This window comes from Centroberyx affinis, unplaced genomic scaffold (assembly GCF_046629955.1).
Source record: "Centroberyx affinis isolate AG114_WGS23_722 - 3 ecotype Tasmania unplaced genomic scaffold, CSIRO-AGI_Caff_v1 ptg000519l_1, whole genome shotgun sequence".
Classification (NCBI taxonomy): Eukaryota; Metazoa; Chordata; class Actinopteri; order Beryciformes; family Berycidae; genus Centroberyx; species Centroberyx affinis.
The window spans coordinates 317,501-333,524 of NW_027279168.1; the positions used below are offsets into that span (position 1 = coordinate 317,501).

General features: G+C 44.4%; 1 protein-coding gene across 11 annotated transcripts in view; it reads right to left on the minus strand.

Annotated features, from left to right (window-relative positions):
* Window positions 1-700: 700 nt before the first annotated feature.
* The window catches only part of eya1 (EYA transcriptional coactivator and phosphatase 1), a 33,835-nt gene continuing 18,511 nt past the window's right edge, over window positions 701-16,024 (minus strand). For all 11 annotated transcript variants that reach the window (XM_071517748.1, XM_071517755.1, XM_071517756.1 and 8 more), the window contains 6 exons: window positions 7,093-7,151; window positions 6,784-6,944; window positions 6,435-6,549; window positions 5,959-6,080; window positions 4,977-5,077; window positions 701-2,955 (listed from right to left, as the gene is read on the minus strand). In XM_071517748.1, coding sequence (XP_071373849.1) covers window positions 2,875-2,955; window positions 4,977-5,077; window positions 5,959-6,080; window positions 6,435-6,549; window positions 6,784-6,944; window positions 7,093-7,151 — 639 coding nt within the window. In that variant the 3' untranslated portion in view covers window positions 701-2,874. The remainder of the gene's footprint in view (window positions 2,956-4,976; window positions 5,078-5,958; window positions 6,081-6,434; window positions 6,550-6,783; window positions 6,945-7,092; window positions 7,152-16,024) is intronic.

Here is a 16,024-nt window from a genome sequence, read left to right on the forward strand (position 1 = left end):
ACACTTGATGAATGGAATTGCAGCCACATAAATATAAAGAGACTTTGCTTTATCTGAGGCTATTAAAGAGTTTCACGAAAGTCATTTTAGTTAGTTATTCCAAAATAGTGACATAACCATGCCTGTAATTCAGGAATAGCCATTATGGCAGAAGTACTTTATAGCAGCTATTGTGTGGATTTATGATATGTGATTAGCATGTGGGCATGTGGTGTTGTTTGGTCTAGACTTGCACCAGCTCCAGTTTCTATTTGCTTCCTGGACAGGATTAGTGGCTGAGACTGGTAACATCACTGTGAGTGTCGGCCCATGGGACACTGGAGGCAGACATTCATACTAACACACAACAGCACAGAACATATAGTGGGCTTGAAAAACCTCAAAGTAGACCTCAACATAAAATAAAATAAAATTCCAGTTTTAAAATATGTGTTTTACATCTAAATATGTACATAGATATTTTTGTTTTCACATTATTTCACTCCACAAATAACTAACTAGTCCACTAGTTCCACAAATGGAACTAATACTAAACTAATACCATTAGTATTTCTATGTCCATTTCTTAACTAATCATTATTTTGTCTGAGGTATTACACAGGACACATTTAAATAAAAAAAGTGGAAAGCAACGTAACAGTTCACAAATCAATTTTTATTAATTTAAACACAATCAAATAATAATGTCAAAAACATCTGTACACATCTTTTTGCAGACACAACAATCTTTTGCGTTTCACAATGAGGCCCATGTAGTGTAAAGTATTTCCAGTTTGCATTTATGATTGCAACATAATAAAAAAGCGTGCTGTATGAATCTATAAAACATTTCCTCTATTTACCTACCATTACCTTGATCTAGCAGCAATATGTAGATACCCCGGAGTACGGGGGAGAAGTTGCTTTGAGAAGAGCAAGATCACAAAATGTGGTGAGAGGGGGTCTGCCGGGGAGAGAGGGATCCTAATTGAAATGTACAGGATAACAGTGATCATGTGCAAAGGAGGGAAAATTAGAAACACAATGAGTTGGTTTCCGTTTAAGAAATTCACAGTCGATAGCACATGTCCTGTCTGTTCTCAAACCCTTTTAAGTTAGTGGCTTTTCTCTTATAACTACGGTTTCCCCATCCACAGTTGCAGAAGCACTATCAAAAGGGCTTCACCAATTTCAACTACAGCCGTTTCAAAGTGGGACACAGAACGTATTTTCAAAGTCAAAATAAAAACACTACTTCATACAAAATTACGCTTGCTGTACAAGAGTTTTGTTATAGCGCTTGTATAAAAGATAATAAAACCTATTTAAGCTTGCTTTTTTTTCCGCTTGAAAACTGAAATCTTAGATTTATTCAAATTGTCATTAAAATGGCTCTCAGGAGGCATGAAAAGTGTGAAGTTTTGAAACTTCCCCACTCGATTCCACGCTGTATCAGAAACCCTTATCAAGTTATATGGTATCACAATTATGTTTGCTTCCAAATACATGGGGTTAGGGCTGCAAGCTGGTGAAATGCTGTAGGGACACGTGTTGTGAGCTACCTTTCCAAATAACTAAAAAAAACAAATACCTCTTTCCTTTTGAAATATGAATCTAAAAAGAACTTGCAGTAGAGGAGACCTGTTATGTTATATAAAGATGTGAATGAAGTTTTCTGTCCTGTAAGGAAGAGTCTGGAGGAGGAGAAACATCACAGAATAAAATGAAAGATCATTGACACTTGACATCCATGCTTTTGGTCTTGACAAAACGATTTATCACAAAATCCCATTATCTACATATTTGTTTACTGAACAAAACCTTGAACACATCAACACTTTCAGGCGTCGCACAAGCTTATGTGCTATAGGATGCCTTATTTTACTTCAATGAAAAAGCATTGCCACCTTTCAAGAGCATGTACCTAAATGAATATAGGAAGGAATAGTCCAGTGATTACAAATTTACACACACAAAAAGATTTCCTCTGTACACGATTGTCTCAGCATTGTAAATAAAGTTTTTTGTAATTTTCTTAAATTATTAGAAAACCCCTTTTTTTGTTGTTTCTTCCATAAACGTCTTCCTCTCGCTGTGGTGGAAATCAAAAGTACTTTGTCATGTGAAAAAGGCACGAGTCTTTTGTCGTCGAGGTACCTTCTTAGTGGCGCGGTGCCACTCACAAAGTCTCCGTTCATAAATAAGAAGCACGGGAGCTCCCAGACAAAGGAGTTAGTCCCTCTGTCTTTCTGTCCCACGACGGAGGGGAGACCAAGGAGAGACTGAAAAGGTACGCGGGGGGGAGGGGGGGGGAGAGAAGGAACAGAAAGAGAGGGGAGGAGAGGCAGAGAGGGAAAAGAACTTAAGAGGGACAGAGAAATGTCACCACCAGTAGTTGTGGGCCTGTGGTTTACTGTAGCTGAGTTCTGTGGCGAGGTGAGGTGAGGCAGGCGAGGCCATCAGTAGCTCTGCTCCCCTCACAGGTGTGAACCCTGACAGAGTCCCGGCACAAACAGGAGGCCGTAAAACACTTTGACGGCTTCAGAAAGCAGCCAATTCACAGTAACCAGGGCAAGCAGCTGCAGCGCCGTAAATTCACTTTTCTCTCCTTCGCTTCCCACAAAAAAAAAAAAAAAAAGGTATAGGGTTAAGACGAATTGTGACCGTATGTCAGCACGTTCACTGTGACGCTCAGCCTCTCTCTCTCTCTCTCTCCCTTTTTTTTCTCCTCTTCTTTTTCTTCCTGTGTAGTGGAAGACAGACGCCAGGCAGCACAGGGGGCCTTTTCTGGGCTGTGTGGTGTGTGCGGCGAGCGCGGGACGGGGCTGGAGGGCGAAGGTGAAAGGTTGCGGGGTGTGCTGGAGCGGAGCAGGGCGGTGTGACGGTGGTGCAGTGCTACAAGTACTCCAGGTCCAGAGCGTGGTGGAGGGCCATGAGGTCTGAATGGCTGGAGATCCTCCAGAAGGGCATGTTGTGCTGAAGGAGGAAAACGGGAAAAAACACTCAGATAAGGTGGCATCATATGTCAAGTTTGCCAAGTTTTTTCTTTACATTCCACAAAAATCTGCAATTTTCTTTTTTAAAACTGTGAGAAATAGTAAGAAGTGCTAAGAAGATTTTATGTTTTATAGCTAATAAACACAATGAAGTGAGTCTAGTCCATTCACCAGGAAAAGCAATCATATCAGTAACACGCCCCTGACAGCTACTCTCTCCCTTGTGTATACTTCTATGCAGCGCTGCACGATGCCAAACAGTACAGCTATACCTCTAACTAATTCAACTGGTGCACCAAGTTGTAGTCTCATACCACCAAACTAATCCAGTAGCTATCCTCAACCGCAGCAGGAATGAACTGGCCCACAGCGTCTTTTGAACGAACCTCCTGCCTGCCAATGTGTGTTTAGGACAGTGCAAATGAGCTGTTGTTCCCAAGCAGAGGCCGGGGGAGAAACCTGAGTCGCAGAGAATGAAAGGGGCTTGTCAGGTAGAGTCCTCAGCCCCTCAGTGTGTGGAGCCCATTACCCTCCCCTTATCAAAGGTATGGCCTCTCCCAGGCATATGTTCCGCTTAGGAGAGCCTGCACTGACCCTTAAAAAGCTCTTTGCTTTTTGTTTTGTAAATTGTCTTTGCTTTTAAGTTTAAAAGCTGGAGATGTTATCTCCCCCTCCTCTCCCTGGCAATGGTAATAACTGAAGGCAGAATTGTTTCAGGGATTGTGGATTTTTTTTTTTTTTTGGATAGGGTGGAGGAATGGGGGCTGGAGAACTTTTTAGACGTTTGCTTTTGTAGTTCCACACAGTGTCACGTCTGATATGCGCCTCCTGACGGGTGAAATTGTTGTGTTATTTCACGTCCTCTCTGATGTTGACACAGAAACCTTTTACCGCATGGCGTGTCATGGGACTCACACCACTCAGATGGGGGAAAAAAATGCCTTATCCTTCCATCAATGTCACACTCCAACAACTCAAGACTGAGTAAAAATATTTGCATCTTTTTTTCCGCAAATCATCCCAGAAGACCGTATTGCCGTGCCAGGTTAGCCTTTCATGATACAGAGCTATTGGTTTACACAGACATTTAAAGGGTGAAGGTAGAAGAAAGTCTGTATTTCTTCTTAATCATTGCCTAATCATTCCCTCATCCTTCCTCGCCCTTCCACTCATTGTTTACTGAGAAACAGGTGAAAAAGGAGCTGGAGGCTTTTCAAAGGGAAACTCCATGTCCTCACCCTGACAGTGCGGTTCACCATGACTGTCAGTGAAATATGCTCCTGCACCACTGATTAATTAGCTAATGAATATTTTGCTGTGTGCGGCTTGCATTTGGCATTCGGTTTACATCCAAACTTGGCAGAAAGCTGAATATACAACTCTTGGAGCAAGAGCCAACAGGTAACATAAATCTTCTGAAGTCAGATGTCAGAATCATCTGAACAGATACCGTCATGTTTCTGGAAAGGCTGTGAGAGACGTCGCCCATCGGCCTTTCTTGTTCTGTCTCTTGCTAACAGGCTTGTCATTGCAGTAAATATTCTAATTTCATCAACAAAGATTTAAGTCTCCTCAATGCGTGCTCTATTTACGGTGTGCCTCCGACATGCCTGAAAGGGCTTGTCTAGCATTACACATACAGTATTCACGCTGCTCAGGGCACCGAGCAGGAATATATAATTATGCCATCTCTCCCCTCCCCTGCTCTGTAAACCTGAGATGGTGGAGGAGGAGGGCTGATTACATACTACAGGCTTTCTCTCTTGTACTTGCACGACCTATAAGAGGATAAACGGATGAAAGTAAAGTAAGACGTTTGAGGTGGAGAGCTGCAGCACCTAGTCCTTTCTTTGCGAAGGTATGGCAGGCATGTTTTGTGTTCTGCAAGCATTCATAATGAACTCCTGACCTTACAGAAACCAACCAAACATTAAATGTTCTCTGAGCTCCATGCATTTCCGATGAATGAATCTATTCTTCCCGCATTCCAAGGCCTCTTACCTTTTTTGAGCCTTGCTCCTCTTCCACACCATCTCCAACAACAACGTAAACAACTTTCCTCCCGAACCTTTGAATTACTCTCTCGAAACAGCTCTCCTTCCCTGTGGAGGAGAAGACAGGGGTGTGTGTGTTAGCAGAGTTGTGCGAGGAAGCACAGACAGGGCACACACACACACACACACAAGCACACTCGTACAGACACACACCGGCACATGGAACCAACCATCAAGTTGATGCAGAGGCACAGGGTGACGAGAGCCCCTTTAAAAACACCACGCACACAAAATAGGACAGAGTGTAAACACTTTGGGCTCAGCGAGGGGACGTGATAAGATCAGCCCCCAGATAAAGGCAATCTGAAAGGCATTAACTGTGTCCTTCTCCTCCCCGAACCTGGGACAAATGGACTTAAACCAGCTAAATCAGTCTCGCATGCTACAGGGCCTGGTTAGGGGAACCAGTAGGCTTAACGCTCCGAGGATCCCTAAGCTACGCTCGCCTCCGACTCCACGCTGATGGGCCCGAAAATGGTGCAGAAGGGAAGCTTGATGTTTATTTTGCATTTGAAACAGTGAAGGAGGGGAAGGATTGGAGGAAAGGAGGGGTGGGGGGGGGGGTCTGTTGCTGTGGAATGACATAAATGTGCAGAAGTGGTTTCATATGCAGAGCCGGAGCAGGGGAGGCCTGGGGAGGCCCAGCACAGGCCCAGCTCCAGGAAAATAATCCCAGGCTGATTAGGCCTCTTCCTTCGTAGAAGAACATCAACCCTCTCCGGTGTCCCAATCTCCCACCCCATCCACGCCTCTGTCCCATCACACAAATAGTATGTGTGTCTTAATGTTTACACACATATCGTCACCACTGCTAAATTCACGAGCATCCACGCCAAAACATGAAAACAGAGAAACAGCACGAAACACTGGAAAAGCACATTCAAATCACACTAACATTTCAGAATGACCTGCATAAAGTCAGTATTTACCTATTTTGGTTGCGCTATAAATATTCTCGATAGGAAAGACTATGCCCAAGCCATAGAGCAGGACCTTAGCCAGGGCAGGGATGAGCTGCGTGGTGGTCACCAGGATATTCACACAGTTTGACCTGCAGGAGAGGGGGAGGAAAGAGATGACATCACTCTAAATCACTCAGAGGGAGGACAAAAGAAAAACACAGTGCACACAAATTAGAGACACTGTGATTTATCAATTACTTAAAAGGCACCCAGCTGTCCTGCAATGAGGGATTGGATCTCAGCCCCCTTTTAAATGTTTAAGTCAGCTCTCTTAGCACGCTATCTTTCAAAATCAAAAGACAGAACCTATCCAAAAGACAAATACTGAACTTGGGTGTTTTCTTTAATGGCCTGGGAGTATGGAGTTGACTTATTTACACCACATGCTAGTTTATATATGTGCGGTATGGGACTGGGTACAATTTTCCTCAGTGGAGTCCTACCTTGAGTGGATTAATGTTAGTGCTTTCAGTGCCAGTGTTAACCAGGAGTCCGTCAAGGCTTCAATTTCTGCTCGCAATTGCAACCAGGCTTCCCTTTTGGCTGGGCCCAGCAGACCTGAAACGCAGGGTAACATTGTTTGGGTTGGACCAGCCCTCCAAATACCAGCGAAATTTTCAAAATTTACCCTGACCAAGTGGTGTGGCATGTGTGCTTTTAAAACACGCATGTGAGCACGCGCATGAGCACACACACACACACGCACGCGCGCTTCCACACAATGAGGGCATGTATGTCTGCATACTCTTTTCTACTCAGCAGTGTTGAGCAGTGCTGTATATTGGGGATTACCTCCGACGTTATTTTTGTAGGTGGTGTAGATTTCTTTTACTCGTCTGTAGCGGAAGGCCAGTTTTCTCATCCAGTCCACGCCTCCCCTCACGCCTGTGGCCAGACACAGGTTGGCACTGGTCGCTGCCGCGTGGAAACCGTCAGAGCTGAAGTTATACGTACTGAGAGAACGAGAGAGAGAGAGAGCGAGAGAGAGAGAGAAATGGGGAATCTGTAAGCACAAACTGCTTCACTGCTGATGGTAGCAAAGCATATGGCACATTTTTTGCTGACCGATGAAACAAGAATCAGAGAGTACTGAGGTTGTACCTTAGATCCTGGCCGTTGTCATCGGAGGACACATCGTCGATATGTACCTGGTCACATTCCTGGAACACACAAAACATAAATTATGAATAAGGGTAGCTTCACATTCCCTTAAAGAAATATTAAACGGCCACTTTGTTTTTTGGATTTTAGAGAGGTTTTTTTTTTTTTTTTTGCTAGGGAGAAAAGCGACACTCCCCACATGCTCCAGGTCATTTCTAATCACTGGAAAAAAAAAATCATTTACTCAGGAATTTGTGCTTTGGCTGGACACCTCAATCTTAATCCCCCTCTCCCTGTCCTGCTCTGCCTCTCTTTCCCTCCATCCCTTTAAATCAGCTCTCCACCCGTTTCCTCCCCTGAGCCCCCACCTGCTCTGTCCTAACAACAATAAACCTCATCATTAGTGTGGATGGACCTGTGGCCCACAAAGCCCCTACCACTAGGGGGGTCTAAAGACATGCACATCCCCAGACATAACCAATTAAGCCCCAATCCAGCAGCTCTAAACACTCTCCAGGTTGGCATTTGAATAGCTATGTCTGGGAGTAGAGATATATACATACAGTATAAGAGGGTATGGAGGCTAGTGGAATGAACAAAGAGCCTTGGCACTAATGCTCTGTGCATGTGTGTGTCTGTGTGTGTGTGAATGTGTGTGCATCTCCAAACATATGTGCACACTTCCCTTCCCCTTTGGGGTGCCTGGCTCCTCTTGGAGAGGTAGAGGGATTCTGCAGCTCTGCACTGATTCCACCGGTACACAGTAACACAATCCAGACTTTCTGGTAAATGTAACCTACTAGAAAAATTGAACCTGATGCTAACCGCCAATGAAATTATGACCTCTGATTGCTGCTGCGCCACACACCAACACAGCCCCGGGGCCAGTCAGCCAGCCAGCCGGCAAAAGAGCGCAGGAGAAAGCAGACTGAAAATCTGTTATTAGTTTTCCATTTATAGGAGCGCTCTAGTGCCTCCCCCTTCCTCCCCTCTCTCCACCCCCTCGGCCAGCTCGAAATGTGAGGGAGTCCTGCCTTGGCATTCAGATCAACACATTTCACATGGGGCAGAGGAGAGACAGGCTCACGGCTCACTTCTGCCTAGCCAAAAATTAGGGTGGCTAGCAATTTAGGCTGTATGGCATACAGAGGGTTGAGGAATAGTCTTGTAAAGAGGCAAAAAGGCATTTGTAATGAATATGAAGTCACCTCTCAGGTTATTTTATTCGGGCCTAATCTAGAATGAATAACAGAGGGAGCATTTGATCTCTATATGAAGTCGTTTAAAAGGATTTCTCTGTATGGGTACAGGTTTTAAATTGGTTGGTTATTCTCACCTGTTTAGAGTTATATTAAATAATTTCTCAATGGAAGTTGAAACTTGAGGGAAAGAATTCCTCCAGTTTAGAGTATGAAAAATCCCTGCTCGTTTTTTTTAAGCTTTTTAATTAAGTTTCATCCGGCTGTTAAGACACCCAAACACAGAAAGGACTTCCTTGTTTTAAGTCAATCTAACCGGGGCCAAATGCTGACGTTATTGCATTCCTCTCTAATGCTAGAGCAGGGTAAGGGTAAGGGCTTTGGACCGTAAACCTTTTTTATTTTACTGGTTCCCCTCTGAACAAATTTTTCATCTCCCTGGATTTGTGGGGAGAGGGAGGGGAGAGCGACGTGAGGAGAAACTCAAACCAGCTGTTCTTTAACAGAATTAAAATCTTGACCCCCAACCCCTGCTCTAATGCAGCCATTCTCTCGCCAAGCCTCTCCCAGCAAGCCCCGAGATCCAAAGAGGAAAAGACTTTGACCCCGTGACCCCCCTCCCCTCCTCTCCGGGGCTCCAGCACCCCGATAAGGGGGTGTAAGGGGTAGAGAGGTGGGGATGGGGGAGAGCAGCGGGTAGAGGCTGGGGGAGAGAGAGTCCAAAGTGACCTCACATGGAGCGAGCTCTGAGCCCCGCGTTCCAGAAGATGGACTGCCAATTGGAGACGGGGCGCAGGCGGGGCCTCCTGGCTCTGTTAGCCAGATCTGTTTCCAGACACTCACCAGCCGATCTTTAATAGTTGGAGAAAGCAGCAATTTGTCCCAGTGCAGGGATCTGCTCCCAACTAACTTACAGACCCAAAGTTAATTTATGTTCTCTCACAGAGATGCACATGTTTTCCAAAAATCTTGAAGAACTTTCTCAAAACAGAACTGAAGACAGAAAAGTAAAGGTGTGCTTAATTCCTTAATCAATGGAGGCATGTCTGTTTGGTTAGGAAAACAAAAACAGCACACTGGGCTAAGCACCTCATAAAGCCTCCATTCAAAGACTTCCCTTTCTGGGGTAAGTGACTGGAATGCTTCTATTATCTACCAATTACCTGCTGATGAATTAGACACAATCAGCCAACTGCAAAAGCCCCTGGCACCTCTTTCACTGTGGCACAGGACCATTCAGCTCCACTCATTTGGTATATTACTGCCTAATTGTATGCTGTCTCTCAGTACCTTGTTGGACAACAATGGCCCCGCATGTTTGTTCTACCCATGTAATGTGTTTCTTTCAGAGTCTGACAGCCAGCGTGGACCAAAACAGATATCTGAGAACAATATTACTCAGCATGCTGATTAGGGGCCTACTTTAGATGCCAGACCCAAAACGCAAACATGACCTGACACGCATAAATATGTCTCAGTAATTAGGCCTAATTGAGGTTATTATAATAACTGCTGCCTGAGCATGAATGATTTTTCACGGACTTGACCAAATCCTCAAAGCCAATAAACAATATAAACCTCAATGAATGTACAAGGTATTAAGAACACAAAAAGCCAAGTAAAACACAGGGGTTTGGGTTCTTGTCACCTAGCTGCTGTTTTGTAGCGAGAATGCATGTGTGTTTTCCATGCCCTTTTTTATTTCCCTTTCCTTGTCTTTTGCTCCATGTTTACATAGCCTTTTAATTCGGTGGATATTACGACACTCAATTAACAGCTGAGTGGGGCTTGGGACCCCCAGAAAGAGGTTTGGTGTGTGTGTGTGTGTGTGTGTGTGTGTGTATGTGCGCGTGTGTGCGTGTGTGGAAGAATGTACAGACTCCGACAATTACTGCTCCCAGCTGGGGTTGGCATAAACCTCTGCACTGGCTCCCTGGGAGGACTGAAGCTAATGGAGGAGGTGGCTGTGGGTAATGTCTTACAGTAACCCTCACACACACTCATTAGGAGCCACTTCTGAAGGCCTCGTAAACACCATGCAGCATAAAGAACAGCGATGGGGCAGGTTGAAGCTGGTAAAGTACAGTAGTACGGTCGTATTGGACTGGATGGAAAGAAACGGGACAGGGCAGTGAATGTTACTGACTGACTGACTCACTAACGGACTCACTGGCAGACATACAGGCCACCATCATTTTATATCAGTGCAGGACTGGACGCCGAGAAGGGAAAGGCTGTGAAAGATACATACTAGGTACACAGGAATATAGTCATGTAAGACTAGATGAAAAGCACTAGACATGATTTCAATGGCACGTCTATGCTTTAGCTCTCATATAGCCTAGGATCTTTTCGGCTATCTATAGACCAAGCAGTAAATATATTATTACAAGCACAAACAGCTGTAAATATCAAAAATATGCACCAGAGAAGTCCATATGTATAAGATCATGCTTTATTTTTGTCATATACCCCAGAAGACGTAGTCTAAGACATAGAAGTCTACTGAACTTTTACTTTTAAACCCTATGTAGCCTCATTTTAGCATTTTAGACGTCTATAACCATTTAAATTTCTTTTAAATGGCTTATCAATGTAAAATTTCTCAGAGGGACAGGATGGGATAAATTGTTATATTGTTACAATTATGACAGATGTTGAATATGTAGAAAACGTAACTCATTTCACAGGCATACAGGACTGGGTGCAAAGAATGCAGAGGCATGGAGAGTTATTGACTGATTGACTGGTTGGCAGGCTAAAAAGAAAAACAACAACACATGCTGCCATTATTTCATTTATACAACAATAACAATAGAATGACAAGCTTCCAAGATGGTGGCACATCGCGGGGCAATCTGAGAATTTCCTAGAACTTTTCGAACATCTCTTTTCCATTGAATCCTCCCATTCCCCCCTCACCAAGCAAACAGTGGTCTCTGTAAAACCTACAATCACCACTAACTCACACCAGATGTTCCTACTGTACTCAGGAGTGAAGACCCTCCACCAGAAGCCATTGCAATTACTCCTTATGCAAACACCATGTCTTTCTGTTAAATTCATCAGCAACTTTTTTTTTCTTTCATCTGAGTTCATTAAGCTGTCAAACAGTCCTTATCTGCAAGGCAGAGGAAGACAACAAAACAAAGCAGAACAATGAAAGAAGGAGGAAAAAGACCAACAGAAAATAAACTAGTTTTGAATCATGCTACTTCCATCTCTTTATCATTCAGTCTCTCTCTCCCTCTCTCTGCCTCCGTCTTTCCCCTGGCCTGCTGAAAACTTTTTGTTTGAGAGGAAGCTATCAGAGCCCTCTTTGTTCCCTTGGCATCTGTCATTAAGCAATCAGCGATGACGGCCTGAGTCTTCCTGTAGCCCTGGGAAGGGCTCAGAGTGGTGACTGCAACGGTCAGAGGCGGGGAGAAGGAAGAGGGGGTGTTCAGCAATACACATGACCAAAACATAGAAATCACTGTGCTATCTGATAAATTAACTCTTAGTCCGGTTATTGCCACGTTGGCCAAAGTCACTGCCACACAGATGGTGTCCACTTTTTGGGTACAAGCTCCCTAAAGCCTCCCCCCCCTCACTCTCTCTCTCTCATCCACTCTACAGGTGAGCTATGTGTGTGTGTTGGGTGGGGGTGGGGGGTCAAAACCACAGTGTGAGCGATAACAGCCGTCATCACAGCATTCCTTGTGACCCTACAGGCTAATGCCATGTGAAAAAGGCTCATCCATGGTTCGCAGGTTCTCAATGCCGCCACTCCACCGGCAGAGGCTGTCACCCACCCCCCTCCACCCCCGTGGTCCGTGACCCCCAGCAACTTCCCTCTCTGTTCCCACCACAGGCACCCCTGTCTGGGGGAAGGAGGAGGGTGGAGAAGGGAGGGGGCCACGATTACCTGGGGGTCAGACACAGGATGTGGGGAACAAAAGGAGAGTTCTTCGAACCCACTTCATTCCAATCCACAATCTGTGCTTGAACAGTCACGGAATTCAAACAGCGGCGCCAAACAAAGCACAGGTAGAGAGAAGCCCATGCTGGTTTTACACAAATTCACACGATCAGGAGAATGAGGGGGAGCCAGGGAGAGCTAGCTCAGAGGCTGACAGAAGAACATTTCACGAAGTGGTCTGTAAAGCCCTCTTGTAATAGCTGGAAACATTTCAAAGAAAGAAACATCCCACAGGTAGGCAGTGAAAACAATCTAAAAGTATAAATTAGATATCTGTGATGGATGAGCTGCCTCTCATTATTTCCTATTTTTGCAAGTCCAAACCAAACCTCAAGGAGAGCAACATTAAATGCAATATCAAATCTCAGACATTTCAGCATTTTTTTCCCTCTCAACAAACCAATCCATAGAGAAACAATTTATTTCTGCCAAGTAGACTGTTGTCTAGACAAATCCCTGCAAGTTTCTGTTCTTTCCTGCACAGACCGTACTGGGCAGGTGCTGCTCTCCCTTTTTAATGCAGGACAAGAAATCTATTCTTAATACCATCATTTGTCACCAGACAGTTAGTAATGTTATATTTTCCATGTACCCTCAACCCCTATTGGTGCATGAATCTGCTGGGCCAGGCCAGCGGGTAGGGGGTGGGGGTTAGGAGGAGCTCTGCTGAGCGAAGATAGACAGGGTGGCTTTGAAACCTCCACTTTCTCTCTTTAGTCTTTCCAAAACACATCAGCGGTCCCGCCTTGGGACTTGACGGAGCTATGTTGAGCAGCATGGCAGAACTACTGCATCGGTGGCCAAGCAAATGATGAAAAATAGCCACATCAATCCGCACAGACATAAAGTAGATCATGTGACTGAATATACCAAATATAAAAATGGCCTTCTTAATTCACTGTTGCAGTTTGTTTTCTGCAGAGTGCATTGAAAAAACTATGCTTAAGTCATGAGATGGAGTAGTGAAAATTAAAAAAAGCAATATATGCAATGTATTGCTCCTCACCGGCCATACCACAAAAAAAAAACTATTCTTCAAAAACTATCAAGGAGAACACAATAAAGCTACCAAACGTATTGAATGGGCGAGAGCAGGATCTGACTTTCTTCAGTGGGACATAAAACTAACAGAATGGCTCCACACTAAGAGGCTCTGGAGGGCCATTCCAGCCGCTAGGTAAACGTAACCGTGCGTTTCATAGCATCTCTCATTAACAGGCAGCCCCTGGGTGAGAGTGACAGAGGAGGTTTCAACCCTGGGACTGCAGGCTGGGAGCTATAAAAGGCAGTCAGTTTGCAGTGTCACAGGGTTGCTCCACAGGTATGTGTGTGTGTGTGTGTGTGTGTGTGTGTGTGAGTATGCATGTGTAGAAAGAGAGAGAGAGAGAGAGTGTATGTGAAAGTTTGTGCTCATATATGTGTGTGTGTATGTGTGACTAAAGACTATGCAGCACAACATGTTGAGAGTGTGCATGTGTGTGTGCGACAAAGTGTTGCACGCAGCATGGAGGCATCACTGGACTAATTTAAAATGTTCCCACCTTCGGAGGCCTCTCTCTCTCTCACTCTCTGTGAGTGGTTTGCCCCCATGCCCTTTATCCTCCAGACAGGGAGGGTTGTTTTCTCACCCGTGGAGGGGGGAGACGGCAGCCCCCGTACCCCACTGAGAGGGGAGCACAGGGGGCTCGGCCAGCTAGAGAGAGGCCCCTGGTTCCCACATACCGCTCAGCGTTACCGTTTGGGCTGCGGCGGTGCACCTACAGTAAACTCACACCCCGAGTCACAGCAGAGCTGTCAGTCTTCCCAGTGAGCTCAGCCTCAGAGGGCTTCATTATACACATCACTTCAGACCATCAATTAACTCCACGTTCAACCCCGTGTCACTTCAAATAAATAAGCAGCACAGAGAAAAAAAATGCATTTAAGCAAATTTATTATATTTCAAATATAAGCTATATGGAAAAGGAATATTCTTAGCAACTAATTCTGAAATTCAGAGTAATTCTGAAAATAAAATAAAATTATTAGTTAAATTATTGGTATTAACTATTCATACTAATGCTGTTAATTCACAAATAATCAAAATTGTTGACTTTGTATTAAGTTTTGAAATAGATTCAACACATGAATAACATCTCTGATTATATTTTGATGTCTTATATATAGCCATTGAAATACAACTTCTTCTATCAGGCAAATTAATACAGTGGGGATCAGATCGATAGAGATCATATTGCCTTGAATTACTTTCGTAATACATCCTTCAGTGAGAGAGCATTTTTGATGATAAAAACAGACTGTGCTGTACATACAATACTACACCCCTCCTGTACAGGCTTATCTGTGACACTGAGCGGCAAATGGTTTGAGCAGGACGATCGATAGAGAGGGCTGTGTGTGGATTGGGAGGGAAAAGTCTTGTGGGGAGGTGCAGCGTTTCTAGGGCCCACCTTCAACTGTATCTAACATTTAACCAAGGAGCAAATGAAAAAGAGAGAGGTGGTACAAAAAAAGGAAGAGAGAGAGAAAAAATCAGAGCGAGAGAGAGAGGGAGAGAGGGAGGGAGAGAGAGAGAGAGAGAGAGGGTGAAACTGATCCCTGTTGACCCCTTCGGCATGCCCTCTTTCTTTTTATGACTTTCCTCTGAATCGTCACTCACCAGCTCTATCAACACAGCCCAACCTCCATTCACACACACACACACACACACACACACACTTGAATGCACACACACACACACACACACACACATACAAGCCAACCCCAGAAACTAGCCTTCTCTCTGGCTTGGCCAGGCCGAGCGCAATATCATGCTTGATTATGATGTTTAGACGCCTTGTAAACAACCCTAGTGCGTTTAAACTGTTTGGTCCAGATTAATTTAGCTTGAAAATCTAGTCTCATAAAAGAAAATGAGTCAAGGACAGCATGCGCAGCAAAGTTGTAAAGAAGTAGGGTGTGTATTTAATGTACTTGTGCAGAGGCTAGCAGGAAAACAGAATGTTAAGACCTAGATGGCCCACTCACACACCGTTAGGCCACTAACTCTGCACCTGTGTTTCTGCACAGCCTCTGGGGTCTCCCTTTATGGCTTAAGACTAAATTAGATGGACCATATGCATTTCTGCACATGCTTAAATACATAACTGCTGCTGGCTCTGGTATTTATAGTTGGACTCTATTTAGCTCTATCTGAGATGGAGGACTGTAAATCAGCCGAGAGGAAACACAACTGGTTAGGCGTCGCTGAGAACTTGCACTTAACACTCACACGGGCCCAGCTCAGCTAAAGAGGAGCGATCAATACGCTTGCAAGAGGCTGTCACTCCTCCTCTGGTATTATGCTTAATGACAATCAGGGCAGTTTTTGGAGGGAGGTCTTTACATTGGACATTCTAAAAAGCATTCTTGCAGCAGACCACAGATTGCTATTTTAGTCAGCATACTATTCTAGTTTTAGCTGGAAAAAAATGGCAGGCTTTTAAGTGTCAAAACGAAATGTAATAATTTCGTTACTGAGATAGAGCAGAAGAAAAATATGCATTGCACGTTCAAATAATTTTATAAGCAGTCTGAGCTGCCAATTCATCTGTGAACAGTTTCATCACACATGAAAAGAAATCAAAACACAGGACAGATGTTGAGCAAAACCACATTTAAGCGTTGTCACAAACTGCCATTTTTTCAAATGATTGGGGCACATCTATTAAATAAAGTGCAGCTACACTGGATTCTACGTGGCCAGGGCATAAGGAAATATTTAACCAGCCAA